The 21,480-nt window shown below is 42.1% G+C and overlaps 1 protein-coding gene across 1 annotated transcript in view; it reads right to left on the minus strand.

Annotated features, from left to right (window-relative positions):
• The window catches only part of galnt14 (UDP-N-acetyl-alpha-D-galactosamine:polypeptide N-acetylgalactosaminyltransferase 14 (GalNAc-T14)), a 141,626-nt gene that overhangs the window by 101,430 nt on the left and 18,716 nt on the right, over positions 1 to 21,480 (minus strand). The window contains exon 2 of the mRNA XM_070849359.1: positions 14,183 to 14,352. Coding sequence (XP_070705460.1) covers positions 14,183 to 14,352 — 170 coding nt within the window. The remainder of the gene's footprint in view (positions 1 to 14,182; positions 14,353 to 21,480) is intronic.

Genomic DNA, 21,480 nt, shown 5'->3' on the forward strand with positions numbered 1-21,480 from the left:
AATTATTCATCTGATCCCGTAGATCAGTTCATTTGAATATTTACTTATTCGATCTCTAGCCCGTTAGTTAGTCTATACACGGCTTTAAGTTGTCATGCATCTGTTTAATCTCTCTGTCAGCTTTTGCATTTTATCGGAGCTTCTTTAGCTGAAAGTTGTCATTAGTGAACTCTGCATGCTGCTTAGAGAACAGAAGCCCAGCAGCTCCAAACCGCAATAAACCCTTTCTCAACGTGTGTGTGTGTGTGTGTGTGTGTGTGTGTGTGTGTGTGTGTGTGTGTGTGTGTGTGTGTGTGTGTGTGTGTGTGTAAGAGGGTGTTTACTGCAGCGTTTAACTTGTAATTATCAACAGCTCAGCAGGGGAGACTGATGGTGCTTTTGTGTGTGATTGTGTGCAGGTTTTGGCTTGTACGTGTGTGTGTGTGTGTGTGTGTGTGTGTGTGTGTTGTGTTCCCATGCATGAAGAGGATGTTGGAGGGCTTCAGCATGAAGTTTCTTCCAGCTGTTTGCTGGATCATCAACAGTAACCTTGCACTGAATATGTCCAGATGAGCAGAACTGAAGAAATAACATAATGAGATGTGCAGTAATTAAAATAACAATAGTAATATAATAATAAATGTCATTTCCTATTCAAAATAATATGGTTTTTATCCTGAATTATATCCAGCAACAAACTATGAATAAACTCCAACGTCATCAATGTAATTGACATAAACGCTCCTGAGTCCCTCAATCTGCAGCCCTTCATCTCTGATCATTCTAAGCAGTAAAACCGGTACCTGATGATACATTCAGGGCTGCTGGGACACATTTTAAAATAAGAAATAACAGATTTTGAGGCACCGCAGTCAGTCTTGGCAACAGACTTGGTTTGTATGATAACCATCACCTTTGGGGGCGTTACACTTGTGGTTGATTATTCATTAAAAGCTTGTAAGATACAAAAAGGTGCCCCCCTTGATTACAACATTAAATTATTCAGAAACATGAGCTTCTTCCAGATAAAGTAATTTTGCCATTTGAACCAGACTACATGAAGACATCCCATGATAGCACTTACCTTAACCTCTCACTGTCTTCTACTTGAAGTTTTTCCAGAATGGATGCACTTAAAAAGCTTGAGGACATCTAGTTCTTGTTCCAATTGAGTATGAATGCACGTATGAAATCGCTGCTTTGGACAAAAACCAAATTTTGTTTGTTGAACGAATAAAGAGACGCACTTATCCACATCGAGCGGCTCCATGTTTGATACAATTTTACTCTCAACGTCGTCATAAAAATTCAGCGTTAGTGATAAAAATGATCCCAGTGAGTTTAATCCAGGGTGGGACAAAGACAGCGGTGATATCAGATGGTGAGAATCAGTATCAGCAGAATCGGAGAAGTGATAAAGTCTCTCTAAAGTGAATGCAATCTAACATGAATTCGATAAAAGAAAATGTTGAACTCGCAAATTCGATAAAAAGAAATAATGTTGTTTACAGACTCGCAGCCACATTTTCACACCTGAGGTTTACTTTCCTGCTTCTGGTGTACAGAAGCCATAGATTACTTCATACACTTGGAAACAAACACATTCACGGCAAAAGCAAAACTGGATTTGCAATACTGTCCAAATTGGAATCGTACTGACTGTCAATAACTCCATCTGTCTTTTTCCATCCACGTCTTCTCCATCCTAACACACACACTCACACACACACACCTGCAGGGATCAGGAAGTATTGACCGAACCCCGGCTCAAACTCAATTTAAATATGGCCTGAGGCAAAGCCGAGAGAAGATGGAGGATAAAGGAGAAGAAGCACAGGAGACGGAGGAGGGAGAAGAGCTGAAGGTGGGACGAGAGCGAAGAGGAAAAACGCCCTGGAAAGAGAAAGAGGATGGAGGAAGAGTGAGGGGGGAGAGGAAGAATGGAAGACTGAGGGTGGTCAGTGCTGCTCAATACAAGGGTAACACACACACACACACACACACACACACACACACACACACACAAAGAGCAGAGGGAGACAAAAAGAAGTGGACGTAACAACAATCTTCCTTGTGAGGAGTGGCGGTGACAGGATGGTTGACAGGCACTTAGAGCAGCCAATCTATGAAGACAGATCAATACATGACTGGGCCAATCGATAGCTGCCACAACCTCTGTGACACACACACACACACACACACACACACACTTATCTGTAGTGCCACCACACAGCCCCCTTTGAAGCCATGCCAAGGTAGATGGTACATAACTTTCACATTAAGGTGTGAAATAGGTGCAGTGTGACAATAATGATCAAATTTCACAGCATGTAATTGAATTCATTTATTTTTAATGTTGATATTTTACACCTGCCACAAGGAGGCCATGTTGGATAACCACTTTTATTTTTTAGGAATGTAACAACCTACAGTTTGGACTTGTGAATGTTTTACTTATATAGTTACTGTGGTTATTATTATGTATAACTTTGTATGTAACATAATCATATCCCACTGATTTAGTGTAAGTCACATTAATGCACTACATTTCTGAGGAACTTTCCAGATGTGTGACTCTCCACCTGTCCACAGGTATATAACCACCTCACCAGTTCTTTCCCTGATTTTCTAATTATCACCAAACAACCATACATTTTTTGGTGCATTATGCTAAACTTTGAAATTTGAGGTTGATTACAGATTGAAAGCTTGTAACGCATAAAATGCATGTTTCCCCCTTGATAAAAACTTATTCAAACAACAGAACAGCAGTTAAACAAGCTGTTAGTTGTTTGTTTTGAGGACATGCAGCTCTGTTCTGATGGAGTTTTAACTGCAGCTTTGGACAAAAGTGTCCAAATGTTGTTTGGAGGGTGAATTAGTCTGTTATCTGCCACCTGTGTTTGGAGCTGTCAACCCTTATTGCACCTCTGGATTTGTTTAGGCTGCTGTTAAGTTGAGCACCGGTTCATTAGCGTCCTTTTTCTTTGACCTGTTCTGCCTCAATGTCTGAATTTGGTTCCTCGATCCAAATGCCTCACACACACACCAGTAACATCTTCTATTCAGTCACATGTAAGCAGCGCTCCGTCAAAATACATACAGTTAAACAATCACTGCATAAAGGAGGCACATTGAACCTCACAGCTGTGTGATGAACAGCTTCTTTCTTTCTTCTCACTGATGATTTGAATGGTGACAAAGGTATTAATCAGCAGTGCAGTCAGTGTTTTCTGCACAGCTACTGCATGCATACAGCTCATCTGTGGTGCAGTGGCTCTCAGGTTGTAGTTTCAGGTTCCCAGATGACAGAGTGCAGTGAACTGTCTGTTGTGACTGCTGCTCAAACAGGCAGGACACTGTGAAGATTGAATGTTTTTGCCACCTCGCTACTTAAATACTGCAGGTGTGGTCACGTTTTTCAGGTGACTTTCAGATGACGTCGTCACAGTAACTGAACTAGACTTGCTCAGATCTTTATATATCGGGAATGAAAGATTCAAGATTTCTGTGTTACAATTTCAAGTTACAAGCTCTGGTTTACTCAGAAAGGCTGTTTTTACTTTTGAGCACTTTGTGTTCTGAGAGGAATAAAACACCAAGCAACACAATGGGACCAGCAGTGCAAAACACCACACAAATTGCTGTGTGATAACGTGTTTCAGGCTCGACTGTTTCTTTAAGTTTCACTATCCATGCCTGAAATATACGAGGGCTTAAAAACTCTCTTTAATCTGCCTCCGCCCCTTCCTCTCCATCTCGCCTGCACGACTGAAGTGGATTTAAGAGGTGAAATCAATGAGACATCAGAGCTTCACTCGGATCCACCGTCTCAAGGAGCAGCTCTGCCTCACGTTTCAAACACTGTGCGCTCTCTCTCAGCGTAATTCCCTGTAATTCTCTGCACACATCAACAAAGCACATAACACAAAATACAAGTAAGAATTTGGAGAAAACGACTCCAGAAAAGATGGTTGGAAAAAAAGTAGGAGACAGAAATGAGAGCCAAACAAATCTAATCAGGTATCAGAGCAGATACAGTTGTAACGCCGCCTGCTCGGTGATTGTTTCGACATGCAGTCGTCTCAGAGGCAGAGCAGGATGGTTAGCTGAGGCGCTAGCTACGGTAAAGCCGCTTAGCGTCACTGTCATTCTGTGCTGTTGTAGAGCACCGGGGTGCTTCAGAGCTCAGGTTCCACATCAGCAGATTACCCACAATACACCAAGGGGATTTCCTCGCCTCACAGAGAGCTTTCTGCTGTGGTTTGAGCTGTTTGTTAAACTCAGTGTAAACAGTGGCAAGCGTGACACGAGGCATCGTGTGTTTTCTGACGAAGAAACTCCTCGGACAGACGGACCGGGCTCAAGCTGAGGACATTAGAAGCCTGAGTAGAGTCGCGTATGATCAAAGATGTTCAAATGTTATTAAATCTGTTCGACTGAAGGTTTCTGAATATTCATGCGTTCTTACCTCGCTCAAAGTTTCAGACCGATTTAAATGGAAGCATCATGACTGGATTTAGTTCACTCGCTACTACACCATGTTTTTTCACAGTAAACCCATCAGGTGTGCATTCAACCTTCAGTGTTTCCACTTGAAACCCAATCTATAAAACCAGAGGGGAAAAAGAAGTCAGCGAATATATTTCATATCAATAATTAATGTCACAGAGAGGTTTCTCTCAAGAAATAGTTTAGTTTTGCGACAAGCTCATCACATCTTAAAAATAATGGAGGAAAATAGCCACAAAGAGGAATCTGCAAAGTCATTACTGAGTGACAAAGTTCTTGAGTTAGCTTAGCTCGGCTCCACATGTATGCAGACGCATGGTTTTAGCACAGATAGCTGTGGGTGACATGATAAAGAGTTCAGTAGGTGGGATTACAAACAGAAACATCACCTTCCCGTTCCAGAAAAGCTGCCACAAAAATGACGACAGGTCGAAACAGGTGTAGATACTGTTGTGACTGCAGCTTCCCTACAGAACGCAGCTCAGACTGAATCAAGAAGAAGATTAACTAACAATTCAGTTTCATAACAACAGTCTCACTATCAGGTAAGTTTGAGCTGCAAAGATTAAGAACTACTGATGCACACCAGGAAACATTTCTTTGGTGATTTCAGGTTGAAACAGATCTAGATATCGTGGCTATAACTGCACATCTGCATCTCTCTTGGTTAAAGCAGAAGCAACAGTTACATGTTACACTTGTTTTCACAGCATTTACATTACTACATTTCACCATAGATTCAGAATACGATCAAGGCTTCTTATGTGTGAGAGCGGTGGCCATCTTAAAGCTTCCACTCTCAGGAGGCTGATATGTCTGTGTCATCTTCAGTTTGCTGAGAGCAGTTCACTGAATCTTTGTCACGTTGATTGAAGAAATACGTCGATATAGGAGTCGCTATCTCTGTAAGTCAGCGTGTAACAGCCAGTAAAGCTGCGTCAGCTTCATTCACACTGCAGTTTTTCCGGACAACTAGTTTTCTGGCTGTGGAACAGGAAGACGATGTTCCTATGCCTAATCCTACAAACAAAGCTGTTGTCTTAGTTGCTTTTCCAAACAGGGAAACAGTAGCACAGTAACATCAGCTCTAGTTTAAATCGATGGAAATAAATCTGAAATATGGGCGTTATTACGAGGCCTACAGCCAAACAGCACTTATGTGAATCTGAAAAAAGCTCATTTAGGCCGTCTTTAATCTAAATGTCTAGACACATATTGGCTTGCAAATCACCAAATCTGGGGTTATTTGGAGCAAGTGTGTAAAGTAATGCATAAAGTGATGTGTTTGGAGGTCAAATTCCTCTTTTAAAATCCAAGCCCTTCTGCAAAACATCGGCTCACAGCGAATCAGAGCCTCCAGGGTCTTTTATGCTTCTTCCATCTGCTTTTGATACCAGACTGTGATCATTCATCACTGGAGCAGGTAATCAAATAAACGAGCTTGACGAGGGAAAATAAAAATCATTCACTGTCAAGAGTTCAGGGGGTTCTTTTCTTTGTGTGTTTTCAGAGGGGGGTGGGGGTGGGGTTGTGATCTGAGAAGGATGAGAAGCGCCAGTGTAGAAGGCACCGAAAGCTAATACAGTGATTAATGTTTAGCTGCATGTTGTGATTCATGGAAACATGACTAAGAGGTTGACTGAGTGTGAAAGACGCTGACGCCAGAGTGCACACACACACACACACACACACACACAGACATGGATGGTGTTACTGAATGACTGCATGATCTAGTTACTGATAAGTGTTCAAGGATCACTGGGTCACAATGCAATGAAATAATTAGTAACTAAATCAGTGGACCTTGGATTTATTTTTTTATTTTTCCCCCTACAGCTCAGGCCCGTCTCTGGTTGCCAATGGTTACAAGGAGGATGTCTCCATTTTGGAGCGTTGACAACAAAACACTGGAGCGTTATCACATCTCCCATCCTGGCAAAACAAAAGAAAATGACAAATGTGCTCAGGGCTGCGTGTTGTTCAGCCGTGTGCTTCAGCGGAGAGAGAGTTTGTAATTTTACACCCTTTTAATGTCACTGCTTCAACGTGGTGACATTTCTCTCCTGACAGTGGAAATCTCTTAGCGGGAAGAACTTCTTCTATTCAACGATCAGCAACAACCTTTATAACCTTGTATTTGAGTTATTTAAGTGGTCAGTTTATACCAGCTAACAACAACACGCGTGCTCCTGGTGGTATCTGGCTGTGGTGGAGCATGTGCAGAGAGACTTTGAGATGTCTGAACTGAAGCCAGGTTCACACTACAGAAGATTTAGGCCGATTCCAACAATCAGAGGAGAAATCTGTCCAGCTAACTTGTTCAGATCCAGTCGTAAACCTCCAGATCTGCTCACAGACTCATCAAAATCTGGATAACAACGTCGCTGCGACCCGAGCCCGACCACACCAGCCAATGAGAGAGGAAAGTCCACAATGAGACAGAAGCACCGCAAAGGGTAACGTCCAAGTCCTCGAGGCTAACGTTAGCTAGCAAAACTGAAAACTCTCACTTCTAGTTCTCACTGAAGAACAGACAGCCTGTGTTAACGTGTGCTTACATCTGCTTCCCTATGAGATCACACGAGGCGAGGTGTGGTGTGTGTGATGTGCCGTTATTTACAGGTCTTGCAGTGACGTTCATGTCAGAGAGTAGAGAGAAGAACACGTGAGAGGATCCTCCTTATGTGTGTGACACAACTTGATTTCTAAATGGGTCAACAGACGCTATAGAAACAAAGAATAACTCCTGGCGATGTGCTGTGAGCTTTGTGGTGAACGGCCAAACACTGCTGGCTGCTGCTGCCTGACTGAAAGACAAAGCCAGGCAAGCTGAGTATGGTTCTGTAACTGTTTGTCGTGTGTATTTAAGAGCAGCGAGGTTCATTAGACCATCAGGATGGTTTTAACTGAAGCTGCTGGCGTGTGGTTCGCCATGTTTGGTCTGTGGGCTCTGACAGATGAACTGCAGTGCCTCCAGTCAGAGGGTGATAGCGTGCCGTGTTCCAGTGCTGTGGAGTGGATTTCACAGCTTTGTGAGAGCGTTTCGCCGTCCTGGCGTCCATGGCGTTTCTCTCCTGCTGTTTTTATAAGCCGTGTTCAATGACTGTAGTTCAATAGAGATCAACTTACTTGTATTCTGTGATTACGGTACAAAATTCAACATTCATTACAGTGGTAGGTAGTGGATTTCATTTAAATGTCTGGATGAGTTCTGTAATGAAATGGTGAAGTAAAATATAATAGTTGATATAAATGTAACTGATTGTGTTAAATATAGTCTCACGTCCATCACTGGAGGCTAAACTGAATCAAATTATAATTGTATTTGTGATATCAGCAAACTGTTGGCCAGAGACTTGATATAATATCACATCGTGCTGAAACGTGCGGTTCACACCTCTGGCAAACACTGATCCGACCAAGTGGAAACACCCTTGTTGTTCCGCTGTAGTGTGAACACACCTTCACACGGAGACGACTCTGAACACTATAAGCCGTTTTTCACACAGTGAAGCTGAATCACTGCTGGCATCTACTGCAACAACAAACCTGACAAGCTGCAATCCTCAAACTTTAAAACACACCCAGGACTCATGTTTCTGAATTCAAAGATAGTGAAAGAATAAATCAAGGTGTTTTTATCAAAGCACCTTCGCAAAGTTCTTATTCTCTATTGTACAGAACAGTATTGTTACCATTTATACCATTTGTCTTATATTGTACTACACATTTCCTCTCCGTTTCCTTTGTCTTTTTAGAACAGTTTTCTCGTTGCCATATCCTCCCGTTGTGTAGGACTATGGGAGACGTTTCCCCTCTGTACTGTATCAGCCCATTGTCTTCATGCTTAGATCTAATCCCTGCGGTGGAAGCGGCTGTTGGGCTTATAGACTGTGCGCCTGTCGGAGAGCAGACGGAGGGAGGTTCCCCTGCTCACCAAGATAATAGCAGAGCACTGGAGTGGAGTGGTTTATACACTCACACACATTCACACACATACACATGGTCACACATGCAGCCTCTCTAGCTCTGCATGTGGCAATTATCTCTCCTCTCAGCAGTTTGTGGCATCTCCCCCATCTCCCCTCTTCCTCTTCTTCTCCTCCACCTCTCCCTAATCTCCTCTTGAATTTTCTTCCACCTCGTCTTCCCCCTCTCTTCCTCCTACAAGCACCCTCTCTCTCTCTCTCTCGTATATCTCCCCCATCTTTCCCTAAGCCGTCTATAGCTCTCCTCTCATCTCCTTCGTCGCCTCCGCGCTGCTCCTCCTCCTTCAAACCTGAGATAGTGACAGAGCACTCCTCCCATACACAATAAGGACCTGAACAGTCTGCCTCCCAAAAACATGAAACGCTGCTCTAAAAGAAAAAAAAAAGCCCTCTACACCTCGCCGGTCCCCCTTTCCCCACCTAAAAACACCAATGTTTTTTTAATGCAGTGACTCTGCAACACACACATACAACTCATCGCCTGGGTGAACAGACACTTTGAAGATAAATGTCAAAATCAGACTGTACCGTACAAAAACATGTCAACCATAGCTTTCTGAGGGGACACTCTGTGTTTACTGCTTGCTTTTGACTTCGACTGGAGACTGGAGCCACATATTCTCAGTTTGTCTGACAAAAATCTTTATATCTACCTCAAAAATTAACAAAGAAGCTAGAATAATTTCACAATAACACAAAAAGAAAATGTAAATGTGGCTAAAAGAAATGTAAACTCATTACCTGTTTGAATTCTGATAGAGAAGTCTGGTGGGCCCCGTTTACTGCCATGACCAAAGAACTGAGTTTTTAAAACGTGCAGCCACCAACAAGTGGCTTTGGCTTCGTTATTCATGTGTCTGTGGGCCACTTTGGCACAATCACCCCAGGGACTACGTGGCAGTAGGATCTGCATGCTTTAAAAGTTCACAGAATTCATGTTTGAGTTGCCACTGCATCTCAAGAAAAGCTAATATTAGGCAAAGTAGGCTAACAGAGTTAAAAGTGGCAGCTTAGTTTGAATAAGATACCAGTTGGAGAGGCAGCCTGCACATGGGAAAAGTTATGTTAACCTGTCGATCGCTCTCTTTACTTCTTCTTTTTCTGTTTAAAACAAATATAATTACGTTTCATCCTCGTTAGTTCGAATTAGTTGTGCAACTAACAAATATTTTCAATATCGATCAATCTGGCAACTCTTTTTTCGATTCATAGATTTATCATTTGGTCTGTAAAACAATCTTGTTTTGTTCGATCAACAGTCCAAAAACAAAATATATTAAATTCACAATGACATAGAACAGAGAAAGGAGCTAGATCAACTAAATCAAATGATTATTCCACTTTCTAAACAGGTGCTGATTCATTTTCTGTCAATCAATTAATCAACTTGTCATTTCAGATCTAGTTGGGACTGTGGCCCAGGAACAAAACCCAACAACCAGCTTCATGTGCTCGAGCTGCAGAGGAAAAACTCTTGCAGGGGGAAAAATCGCTTGACCCAAATATGGGAGGAAGACAAATCAACTTGTAATAAGCAAAAATTAAAAGTTATACTTGTGATATTCTGTCCAGATAATTATATTTTATTAATACACACTCCTCCAGCCTCTAAGGATTTATAACACGTAAAACAGTGCTCACAATCACAAAGAAAATAGAAAGTAAGGTATTAGATTCATCTGTGGAAACCGACCAGGCTACAGGGACACCAGCCGTGTGTCTTCAGGTCAAACGCTTCCTCCTCTAATCTTTAGGTTATCGATGCCCCACTGGGAAAATAACCGACCTGGCACCTCTCCTCTAAGCCTGCTGAGCTTTCTCCACTGGAGCTCCCCTTCAGAGTGGTAATCTACCAGGTTCTCTTGTTTTCGTGTCATTATGGTCGCTTTTAAGCCTAATTTCCTGAGGTGTGTCTGCACTACATTACCCAGAGATCACCTGTCCATCAACCAGACTCTTCGGGAAATATGAGCACCGTCGCTGCTAATGCAAACTAAGTGTTTTGTCATGTGTTTGTTTGCTTTAAAGATCCTAATCTACATAAAGCTAGACAGTAGAATTACAGAGTAATAACATGATAATGTCCCGATTTACATGAAGAGCAACTCCTTTAACTTGGAGAGACAAACATTCTCCAAATCACCCTGATAGCACCGGTGGATAGCATCACAGTGGTAATAACTGTTTTGTCATTTCAGGGGTGTAATGTGGTGAATTTGGTCATTCAAGTGCACTACTGAAGTGTGAAGTGATATTTACAGGCTCTGGGAATAAAAAAAAAAACAAATCTGCATTGAGTGGCACAAAATGAGGCAAAGACATGAACCAAAATGAAACAAAGTGGAGAAATGAAACAAAGATGACAGTGGGAAGCCTCCTCACTGTCACTTACCCAACTATGGTCTGAAAAACAGCTGCAGCTCAAAGTTCACCTCAGGTTTTGTCTAAATGCTGCTGCAATATTTCGGAAGATGCACTTACAATTACGATCCATGAGCCGTATGTAGGGTTTCATGTGGTCATAGCACCAGGTATTGAAACTTGTGGTCAGTACTTTTTCTTGTATAGTTTATTTTTTTAATCAGATATTTTCTCATTTAAATCATGACTTTGGTAGATTGTTAGTATTTTGACTGCTACATGTTTGTACTCCAGTATGTGACGAATTGAAAAATAAAAAGTATTGCTTTGATATCTGTATCAAAACTCTGGCGCTGGCTGGAAATCTAACTGCAGTCATCAAAGGTGATGGTAAATGCCAAAACACCACAGTACAATTTCCAACTGCTTCATTTCCATCCGTCGTGTATAATCTCTTCCATCCAGCTCTTTGACGGTTGCTTTCCCTCACTTGTTGTGCTCTTTCTACAAATTACTGTCACACCACCTTGAACATCCACCGATTGCCCCCCTTTGGGAACGGAGCCCAAGTGTGGGAAGCACCTCGGGGAGTCTCGCAGTGGAAGAGGAGGTGTTTCTTAGAATACAAAACCTCGAGGATTTCACTGCAGTTTTTTTCCCATCCTAACAGAGTATGGGGTGCAATCATTTTCCCTGCCAAGCGCCCCTGAGATCTACAGCTATACGGTAACTGAGTTAACAGATAATCACATAACAGCAAACCCCCCTCGTCCACACACACACACACACACACACACACACACTCACACACACAAAAACAGACACACACACCCTTCACCGCTGTCCTATATGAGATAAATGAGCACTATCAGCCCCCTACCTCCCTGCTAACAGATTAATGTGTAAGCGTATCCCTGGTTTCCCGCCTCCTACACACTTCTCACTTTCTCCGTCAAACACACACACACACACACACACACACACACTTTCACACACACATTCACACACTTTTCAGCCTTATGTCAGCTCGACAGCGAATCTCCCTCCTCTGGAAACACAGCAGATGATGCAGGCGATCGACACAACGCAATTACGCACATTAGCAAAAACATGTGCAGCACACACACACACGAATACACACACACACACACAGTTTGACATACACAGTGTTAGAAGCAGCAGACAAGCTATGATTGAGTCAGACACCATACATCCCATCATCTGCGGGCTACATCCTCGAAACATCGTACACATCCACACACACACACACACACACACACACACACACACACACACACACACACAGTGATGTTATGCTGACAGATTTTAGCCTCCTATGTCGAGCCGTCGAGCCGTCGAGCCTTGACCCGTTCACTACCAGCAGCAGCAGCAGCAACCATCCAGGACTTAGTCATGTTCACGTCAGCTGCCAGAGCAGACAGACGCCCAATTAACGCCCACACGCAGCTTCCTATTAGAGAGCTGGGTCACCGCGAACTGCCTGGTAACCTTTAATCACACAGCGAGCATCGGCTGAAAGCCACGCCGCCATCACAACAGGCACACTGGATGGTCCAGCTGGATTTGTTTGTCCTTCGAATGAATCGATGTTTTTCTTGTGCTTTTTGTACTTTAGAAAATATATCAGACAAACATCCCTCGGCAAACGTTCAAACGCTGGCAGGCGGACACAAACAAAGTAAACAATGCCATCAGTGTTGGTACATCAGAACAAACAATATAATGTAAACAGTATCTAGAAAAGAAACCTGACATCAAAATCTTTATTTAAAAACTCTCAACTAATTCCCTAAAACAGCTGAGCGATGTTCTTTTTAGCAAAAGTTACTCAAACAGGAGGAAATAGTGCTTTTGTTGGGGACTATTTTCAGCGGTGGATGAATCCATATTTGGATTGGCGGCAGCAGGACGGTGTGTGTTCGACTGATTTAATAAACTACAGTGTGTGTGTGTGTTGCACAACTGTACTTAAGTCAGTCTTAACAAACTCAAGCTGGATGGAGGAAAAATGTGAAAACTTGAGACAACTTCTAAATTCCACTTAGGAGGCCAAACTTTATAAATATTTCACATACGCCAGATTCAATTTGAGGGGAAATATGTAAAAATTCATGCACCACACATCAAGAATTTTTCCATCTGATGTAAAAACAAAATGCCTCAGGCATGAATATTTCATTCAGTGAAGTCATAAACTAGATAAAATTAAGTTTTACATGCAGAACAGACCGTATATGTGATGTTGCCAGTCAAAGTTTGAAGAGAATATAAGGTTCAAGAGACACGGAACAACATAAAGTCAACATCCCTTTGTAAACATGTGTAATTAAATTATTCATCAGACCATGACAGGAAAAACTCTGATGTAATCCAGTGAAAAACTGCTGTGCTGATAGTCACACAGTATTTTTAACGTATCACCACACTTAAACACACCAGAAACAGTATAAATAAGTCACAATATTAAAAGTGTGAGGGAAGATCAAAGCACTTAAGCGCCTTGATTTCTGGGTTCATCACGGAAACAGTGGTGCAGAGGATGAGGGGTGAGGTTAGTGTGTGTGTGTGTGTGTGTGTGTGTGATCCCGGTAGCGTGGCTACACTGGACCTCTTCACGCTTTCCACAAGTGCCCGGAAGTTTTTTATCTCCAGGAATGTGCAAGAAGGCGGCAGCTGTCAAAGCGGCGAGCTCCTTATCTTCCTGCTGAGCATCATCCCAACAGACGAGGACGGCGCTCCGCTAAGAGGATTTCTATTTTACTGTTTAATTTAATTTCTTAGCGGACAGACGGATTGTAATTCGCCGGTTTCTCCATGAAAACGTGTTTGGTTCCATAATCTAAATTTGTTTTAGTGCAGATAGGGGATTAATTACGAGCTCAGAGAGCTGCTGCTGCTGTGTTACAGTTTGACTCTCTCCATGTGTGTGTGTGTGTGTGTGTGTGTGTACCTGTAACACTGACAGCTGATTTGTAATGTCATGTGTGTGTTTTGATGTGTTTGTTTATGCCTGCAGGCTACTGGAGTTTGGGTTTGTACTGATAAGCTTCATTTCTATTCGGCACACTCTTGACAGATCCATAAATCACACAGTGTGTGTGTATAATAAACATATTCCTCTGGAGGTGGCAGTGAACACACCGTTTGAACACACCGTTGTACAGATAAAGTTCACCACACGCTGCACATTTTCTCAAACCCATCTGAGAATTTACGCACTGATTCAAACAAAAAGAAACAAGCAAGAAGAGAAGTGTGTGTGTCTGTAGTGTCACGTGTTTCTGTCAGTTCAGTGTGTGTGTGTGTGTGTGTGTGTGTACCTGTAATGCCGTGTGTCCCTCAGGGCGCGGTTGCTGGGGATGCGTTCGCTCTCTCTCTGGTTGAAGGCGTACAGCGTGTACGGGTCGTCTCCGGGCTTCCAGCGCCGAGCGTTCAGGTAACTCCGCTCATCGAAGCCCTCCAACATGTCCTCCCACTCTGCATCCGAGATCTGCCAATCAAACGATAAGAGTTCATTTGTCAACATATATTCTATTTTTGGTTAATGGCCGTGGAAATAGAGAAAAATAACCAACAGTTTTATGCAACCAACAGTTCAAAACCCCCAAAAATTGAATTGACAGTGATACAGTGATAATCCTCACATTCATTTATCGATTAATTATTTCGAATCATTTCTTAAAACATCAGGGTCGATCCGTTTGTATCAGGACCAGCACCTTTTACTCTCAGATAATCTCTTGTTTCCACCCACACCCGTTGTTTTCTATGTAAGTGAGATCACACGTATCACCACGTCCAGCAGAAGCAGCTGTTTCATCGTATTTAGTGCTCAGATCTGCACGTCCTCACTACCGTACCTCAACTAACAGCTTCTGTCTGTGTGATGTGTCGCATCTATCTGTCTTATAAAGGTTAGAAAATCCATAAGAAAAAAATCAGTCGGCGTGAAAATTATCTGTTAATCACTAAGGCTTTTTTTATTTAGTCATCATTAAAGTGCAAAAAATATAAAATAAAATAAGAAATAATGTCTCTCCACTCATTCTGCTGAGTAACAGTTATCTGCATAATAAAAAGAAGTGATTGTTTTTTGTTAACAAATCTGAAATTGTGGAGCTGTGTCCGTGTCAGAGGGGGCAGCGGAGTCTGTCAAGCACCCAACCAGTCAATCAATAAATCAGCTACATCTACGTATCAATTATTCAGTAACCAGAGACCATTTATTGCACATTAGTGCATTCAGGAGAGTTAACCTGTTGGAGCCAAATGAAATATCTCCCAGGATGTGGGTTTGAAGGAGGCAGAAATGTTCTCTGCAGCCGTCATCAGACTGGATGACAAAGCCAACGTGAGATTTAGTCATAAATGTCACAGTCTGAGTCTCAGAGTGTAACCTGTGATTATGCACCACAGATATGTTGAGCGTCTGTGTGTGTGTGTGTGTGTGTGTGTGTGTGTGTGTGTGTGGCGCTGTTTAAAAGCCTCAGGAGAGCTTTTAGAGGTAATTCTACTTAAAGAAGAATCAGGGTTAACTTCCGACTCTTTGGTATTTAAGAAGATGAATGTTGAACTTCAGCCCTTCGTCCTCTTTGTTCCCTCATTGTTTTGTGACTAATTGCTACACTTAATCTCCCAGCAGCCTTTGGTTGTGCGTGGGTTTGTGCTTTAAAGTCCCAATTCTTTATATTCTGATCATATAGATTTGACCTAAATAAACTCACATCTAAACCTGCAGAAGAGTTTATCATAATTAAAATCACAGGGGCCTGTTTCCCTCCTGTGTTTACAGACATTACAGGTGTAAACAAACCCCAACAGCATCAGAAAGCAGCAACAACTGAATAATAATTTAATTAGTTCCCGTCCTCTGTTTTTCCTTGTACTGATGCATGAAGCTACTGTGGGGCGTTTGTTTTTGTTTGGATCACAAGTTGTACCTTAAATGTTTGTGTCTGTATATTGTTGTGCTGTTGCACTGCTGCTCGAACAATAATCATTCAGTCAGTCGGTAAATCATTTGATTAGTCTTCAAACCTGATAAGCAAACATTTCTCAGTGCAAGCAGAAGGATTCAGTTGTTGCTCAGCTAACGCACCTGAGTAACGAACCCATTTGTCCATTTGAATTACATCCAAACTTGGTATAAAAGCCTAACACCAGGTTTTAGATCCACTTTTTACCTTTAAGACAGCCGCTGGTTTCCGTAATGTATGAAAATCGCATGCGGAGGCTTAAAAACCTGCTTGAGATACGGAAGGTAATCCATCTTATCTTTACTTTTGTGTCACCTTTTACTTAGTGGTTCTATATACTGTGACAACTGAGAATTAATGCCTGGCTGCTGAGCTGCACTGCAGTCATGGTTTTCGCTGTTGGAAAATTAACCCCACAGGACAAATAATGAGCACAAATGGATGTGAAAAGAGAATTCTGTTCGTTTCTTGCATTTAAAAACCTTGTTATTTCAGCCACTAACTCAGGCGTCAGGGTGTCCTTGAACACATCAATGGAGGAAGACTAACAAAACAAAGGTAACTCAGTGTTCACCTTGGTGAATTCCTGAGCTCAGACTAGTTTGAGGTCTGTGCAGGTTGATTTTCTTGTTACAGTGAATTAATAGAAATGAGCACGATTGCCTTGAGGGTGGGAGAATAAGCACAAATAATGTACAACAAGTGCAATTTGGAGTTAATGAGCTAAAGCATGCAAAAGCAGCAGCATGGCCCTTTAATATGCTAATCAGAGGCCAGAGTCTCACTGTGAGCCACAGTAAATATCAGTCCTCCCTCATGTTATTCAGCACAAGTACTAAAAAGACTGTTTCCAGTGTCCCACCGAGGAAACAACTCTGCAGGAACCCCCACTTCTCCAGAAAATACAAATGTTATAAAATAAGATGTAAAATGTTAATGTTGCACATAAATCCTGCTCCGCTCCAAACAGATGGTGGAGAAAAACACAAGGTGGCAACAACTTTAAAAAAAAAAAAAAAAATTAAAAAACAGCTAAAGCTGCACTTTTTGTCTGTCGGAGCTCTGCTGTGAGAGTGTGTAGTTTAAAGAGAGTGTATATAATTTATGAGACAGTAGAGATGCCTGTTTGCATGCAGGGAGGAGTGTGTAGTGTGTGAGAGTGTGTAGTGTGTGTGTGTGTGTGTGTGTGTGTGTGTGTGTGTGTGTGTGTTGCTTGAACAACCGAGGGAGTAAATGTGTTTGTGTGTATCATTTACGAGTGTGTGTGCTTGTAGGTATCGTTTGAGAGGCTGAGGAGTGTGTGTTTCAGCTGATTGAGAGCGAGTGTGTGCTCTCATGTGTGTGTGTGTGTGTGTGTGTGTGTGTGTGTGTGTGTGATGCATCAGAGAGAGGGAGGATGTTTCTTTGAGGGCGAGGGATATAAAGAACGTACATTATCATTCTCTCTCTCTTCCGTCCCATCATAAACATAACACGGGAGCTTCAGCAAAAACCCCAGAGGCCATATTTCACCCCAACGACCACACACACTGGCACATAGTGGAGATGAATGGACACACACACACACACACACACAGAGGGTCACAGAGCGATGGTGTGTGTAACAGAACATTTATGGTGGAGCAGCAGTCTGGATGGAGGGATGCGGAAAACGACTGACACCCCTCATCTTCTTCTCCTCCTCCTCCTCCTCCTCCTCCTTCTTCTTCTCTCCTCATTATTCAGCCATACGACTTGCTGATGCGACACATTGTCTAAATGGGGCCATTAGAGGGCTGGGAGTCAGACTCTTTGTGTGCGAGTGTGTGCGTTAGTCAGTGTTGCTGGCTCTTCCCCTGGTGGCTGTAACGACGAAGCATGAAGAACAAGAGGGGGAGAGACTGAGAGAGAGAGAGAGGGAGGGAGAGAGGGGAGGGAGGATACAGAGGTGGATGGAAAGACAGGTAGATGTAGCAAACCAAAGACCAAGGTTAGGGGGAGAAGGGAAAAAATGAAGAGGACGGATGAAAGGTGAAGGAGAGATAAGGAGGATGCATTAAAAAAAAAAAGGATGAAAAAGGAGACAGTGGATACAGAGAGGGAAGGAAACGAAGAGACAAACAAGGACAGAGGAGGGAGAGAAGAAGGATTGGAGTGAGAAAAACAGAGGGAGAGGCAGGGAGGAAGAAAGAGGGGCCGAGGAAAAGAAAAGGGACAAAATGGGAGACAAAAGGAGGACAGGAGTAAAGAGACATGAAGATATAAGTGGAGTGGGGGAGAAAACAAAGAAACAGGCAAGAGAGAAGGACAAAGACGAGGACGAAGAGGAGGGAGAGGAGAAGGAAGATACAGATTGGAAACACAAGATGATGAAAGAAGGAAAAGAGGAGGAAAGGGAAGAGCGAATAAAGATAAGTAAGGATGGAGAACAGAGGAGATCAGATGAGAGGAGTAAGATAGCAAAGACCTAAGCAAACAGTGGGAGGAAAAATGAAAGAAGATATAAATGGAAATAGAGTGAAAAGGAAGGAAATTGGAGAAAAGAAGAGAAAGAAAACTCAGAGAAAGTAAAGGGATGAGGAGCAGGAGACGAGGAAGAGGGATGATGGGAGGAAAGAGGAGGAGGAAAGAGATGAAAGATTAGAAGAGGATCTTTGACAGAGAGTGAAGGCAGAGAGGAGAAGATGAGAAAGAATAATGATAAAAGAAGGAGAGTAGAAAGAGGAGAGCGATGAGGAGGACAAGGGAGGAAAGGAAAGGAGGAGTGAAGAGAGGAGACAAGATGAGAGAGGGAGCGAGACACATCAAGGGCGGGGTGTGATTAAGCTTGTCTGAGTTTCTCACACACACACACACACACACACACACACACACACACCTGCGGCCTTCTCGCCTCTGTAAGATTTGTTTGCGTCTCGTCTCACTAGGAGCTCAGGAGAGGCTGCGTTCAAGGTCCTCTGGATTCTATCCTATTTACAAGACACACACACACACACAAACACACACACACACACACACACACACACAGCTTGTCTTCCTAATGCACCGTGGCATCCTCTCAATGCCTCTCACGGCCTCCTACATGAACACAGACATTCAATTAACGAACCTGAGGCACGAAGCGCTGGACAAACAGTGTGTGTGTAGGTGTGTGTGTGTGTGTGTGTGTGTGTGTGTGTGTGTGTGTGTGTGTGTGTGTGTGAGCCAAGCCACCAAGGAACCTATTAATTCATCCAGACGAGACAGACTGATACATTTAGAATCATAATGAGAAAGCTGAGCGCACACACACACACACACACACACACACACACACACACACACTCTGCCACTGCGTACTTTTTGACAGCTCACGTTGGATAAAGGCAGCGAGAGGTAAAGAAAGGACAAACAAAAGAGAGAGAGAGAGAGAGATGACAGGATGCTGTGAGGGAGGGAGGTTGCTGGTTTGAATCCCTCTGATCAGTCTGAAAACTCCCCTTCAAGCAGGACAACATGAGCAGCTGCTGTTATTATCTCAGCCTGCATTCGGTCGTGTGTGTCTGTCTGTCTGTCTGTCCGCAGCTAATCTCTAAAGCTACTGGACCGACCAGCCTGATATTTTTGTGCCTGTATGCTGAACGACATCTTGTGGTTGCAGCGATTCACAACATTTTATCGAGTGTTTACAGTCTGACAAGTATCACAATGTCTGTTCAAGCCGCATTTTAGACTTGGAGCATGCAAAGAAAAGTCTGAACAGTTCCACGAAACGAACATTTAATGTACCGGACTTCAGCTACTCTGCTAAAACTATCACTCGCAACCAATCTGCTGCTAGCTAGCATTAACCCCTTGAAGGTCCTCAGAAATAATCACGTTAAAGATCCTTACACACATAAATGTGTATGCATAAAAACAAGCCATAAAAATGTTAAAAATCTTTCTTTTTTTTAAATTTTTTTTAAATAGTTTTTTAGACCAGCATCAGCCCTAATCATACATATCAAATTTTAATTAGTTTTTAAAAAAATTAACCCTTAAATTGCCATGTTTTTGTCATGATGCGCATCATTTTATGGTCTAAAATACACAAAAAATACATGAAAAAAATTGAGAACTCTGAAAAATTCACCATCTTGCAAAATTATAAGCAATATGCATGAAAAACTGATAAAATATGCTAAAAATAAAAATCATAACACACTAGAAAGTGCTGAAGACCCTCAAAGGGTTAATTAAATGTTAGCCTGATGATGTTTACACGGAGTAATACACGTTTTAAAAGATGAAAAGGACAAATACAATCAAAAAATGTGAAAAATGGCTGATTAAAAGTTGACGGAAGTGATTAAGCACCCAAAAGTTTAACAAACCCTTTAATGAACCTGAATTGATCAGCGTGTTTATCATATACATATTTGTTCTGGCCTCTTCTTTAAGTTTGTGTCCAACATGTTATTATCTCAGTGAAGTGAGTTTTAGAAAAACAAACATTACAAATCAAGTTTTCAATTTACTGTTTCTGATAAACCAAACACTACGACGCTCCCCGGCTCTCTTTCTCGTTGTCTTTTAACCTGAATATGAGCCCTGGGCCGATGATAAATTACCCATTATATCAAAGGCATAAATCATGTATGGAGTGTGTGTGTGTGTGTGTGTGTGTGTGTCCTCTTTAATATCCCCTGTTCACGTGCACTGTGTGAACAATGACCTCTCTCTCACACACATAAACACACACACACACACACGTCAACCCCTCTATTACATTGTGATGTATCGCCTCTGTAACAACTGTAACAAAAAAAAAAAAATCATGATATCTCCATTACTTTATATTTCTTCTTTAATTATCTTTTGGCTTTTTCAAAGGCAGATTAAACCCAGAGAGTTGGCAGTTATCAGGGGCACTATTACGAAGGTAAGTGGAATATCATCCTTCATCTCCTCCAATTTCAAAATTATCTGACTCAGGCTACAGAGGCAGGATTAAGGCAGAAAAGGTTGCTGAGCATAAATTACATCAAAGATTACTATCATCAGTTTTCCTCTTGTCCACTTCCTTACCTCCCTTATGCTCCTTCAGTGGATGTTGGTTCTGTAACACTATGTCGCTGTCGTTTTGGCCAGGACTCTGAGAAATAAGTGATTTAGATCCCAAGAGCAGCAAGCTAAATAATGCACAAATAAAATAAAGTAAATAAATAAACGTGGAAAATAGAAAAACAGTCTGGAAATGCTGAATATGTGAGCTTTGGTCATGCAAAAGAGGCATCAAATCCTCTGCAGCAGAAAGACAAACACATGAATATGCATTTTCGGTTTCAGATTAAGCAGCACAGACTGACAGTGAAATCCCCAATTTAAAAAATCCAACAAAAACAGACGAGAGACAAGCATCCAGAAGGCAAACTATACAGAGTAAAGACGCAAAACAAAAACAAGAAAGAAAACAGGAAAAGGTGGGATTAGTTGCAGTCCAGACGGGCCAGACTCTGCATAAAATATCCATGTTTTAAAAGATGTATCTGCGGGATTCTTTAAATTACTCACAGCAAGACAGACCTAATTTACATAGACCTTTTTTTTTCTAGTCCTGTTATCTCAAGCTTGCCAATTAGTTTTTGTGCCACAACGAGGTATCAAAGTTTTCATATCTTCAGGTCACGGTTAACTATCTT

The sequence above is a fragment of the Pempheris klunzingeri genome, chromosome 18 (genome assembly GCF_042242105.1).
Source record: "Pempheris klunzingeri isolate RE-2024b chromosome 18, fPemKlu1.hap1, whole genome shotgun sequence".
In the NCBI taxonomy this organism is placed as follows: domain Eukaryota; kingdom Metazoa; phylum Chordata; class Actinopteri; order Acropomatiformes; family Pempheridae; genus Pempheris; species Pempheris klunzingeri.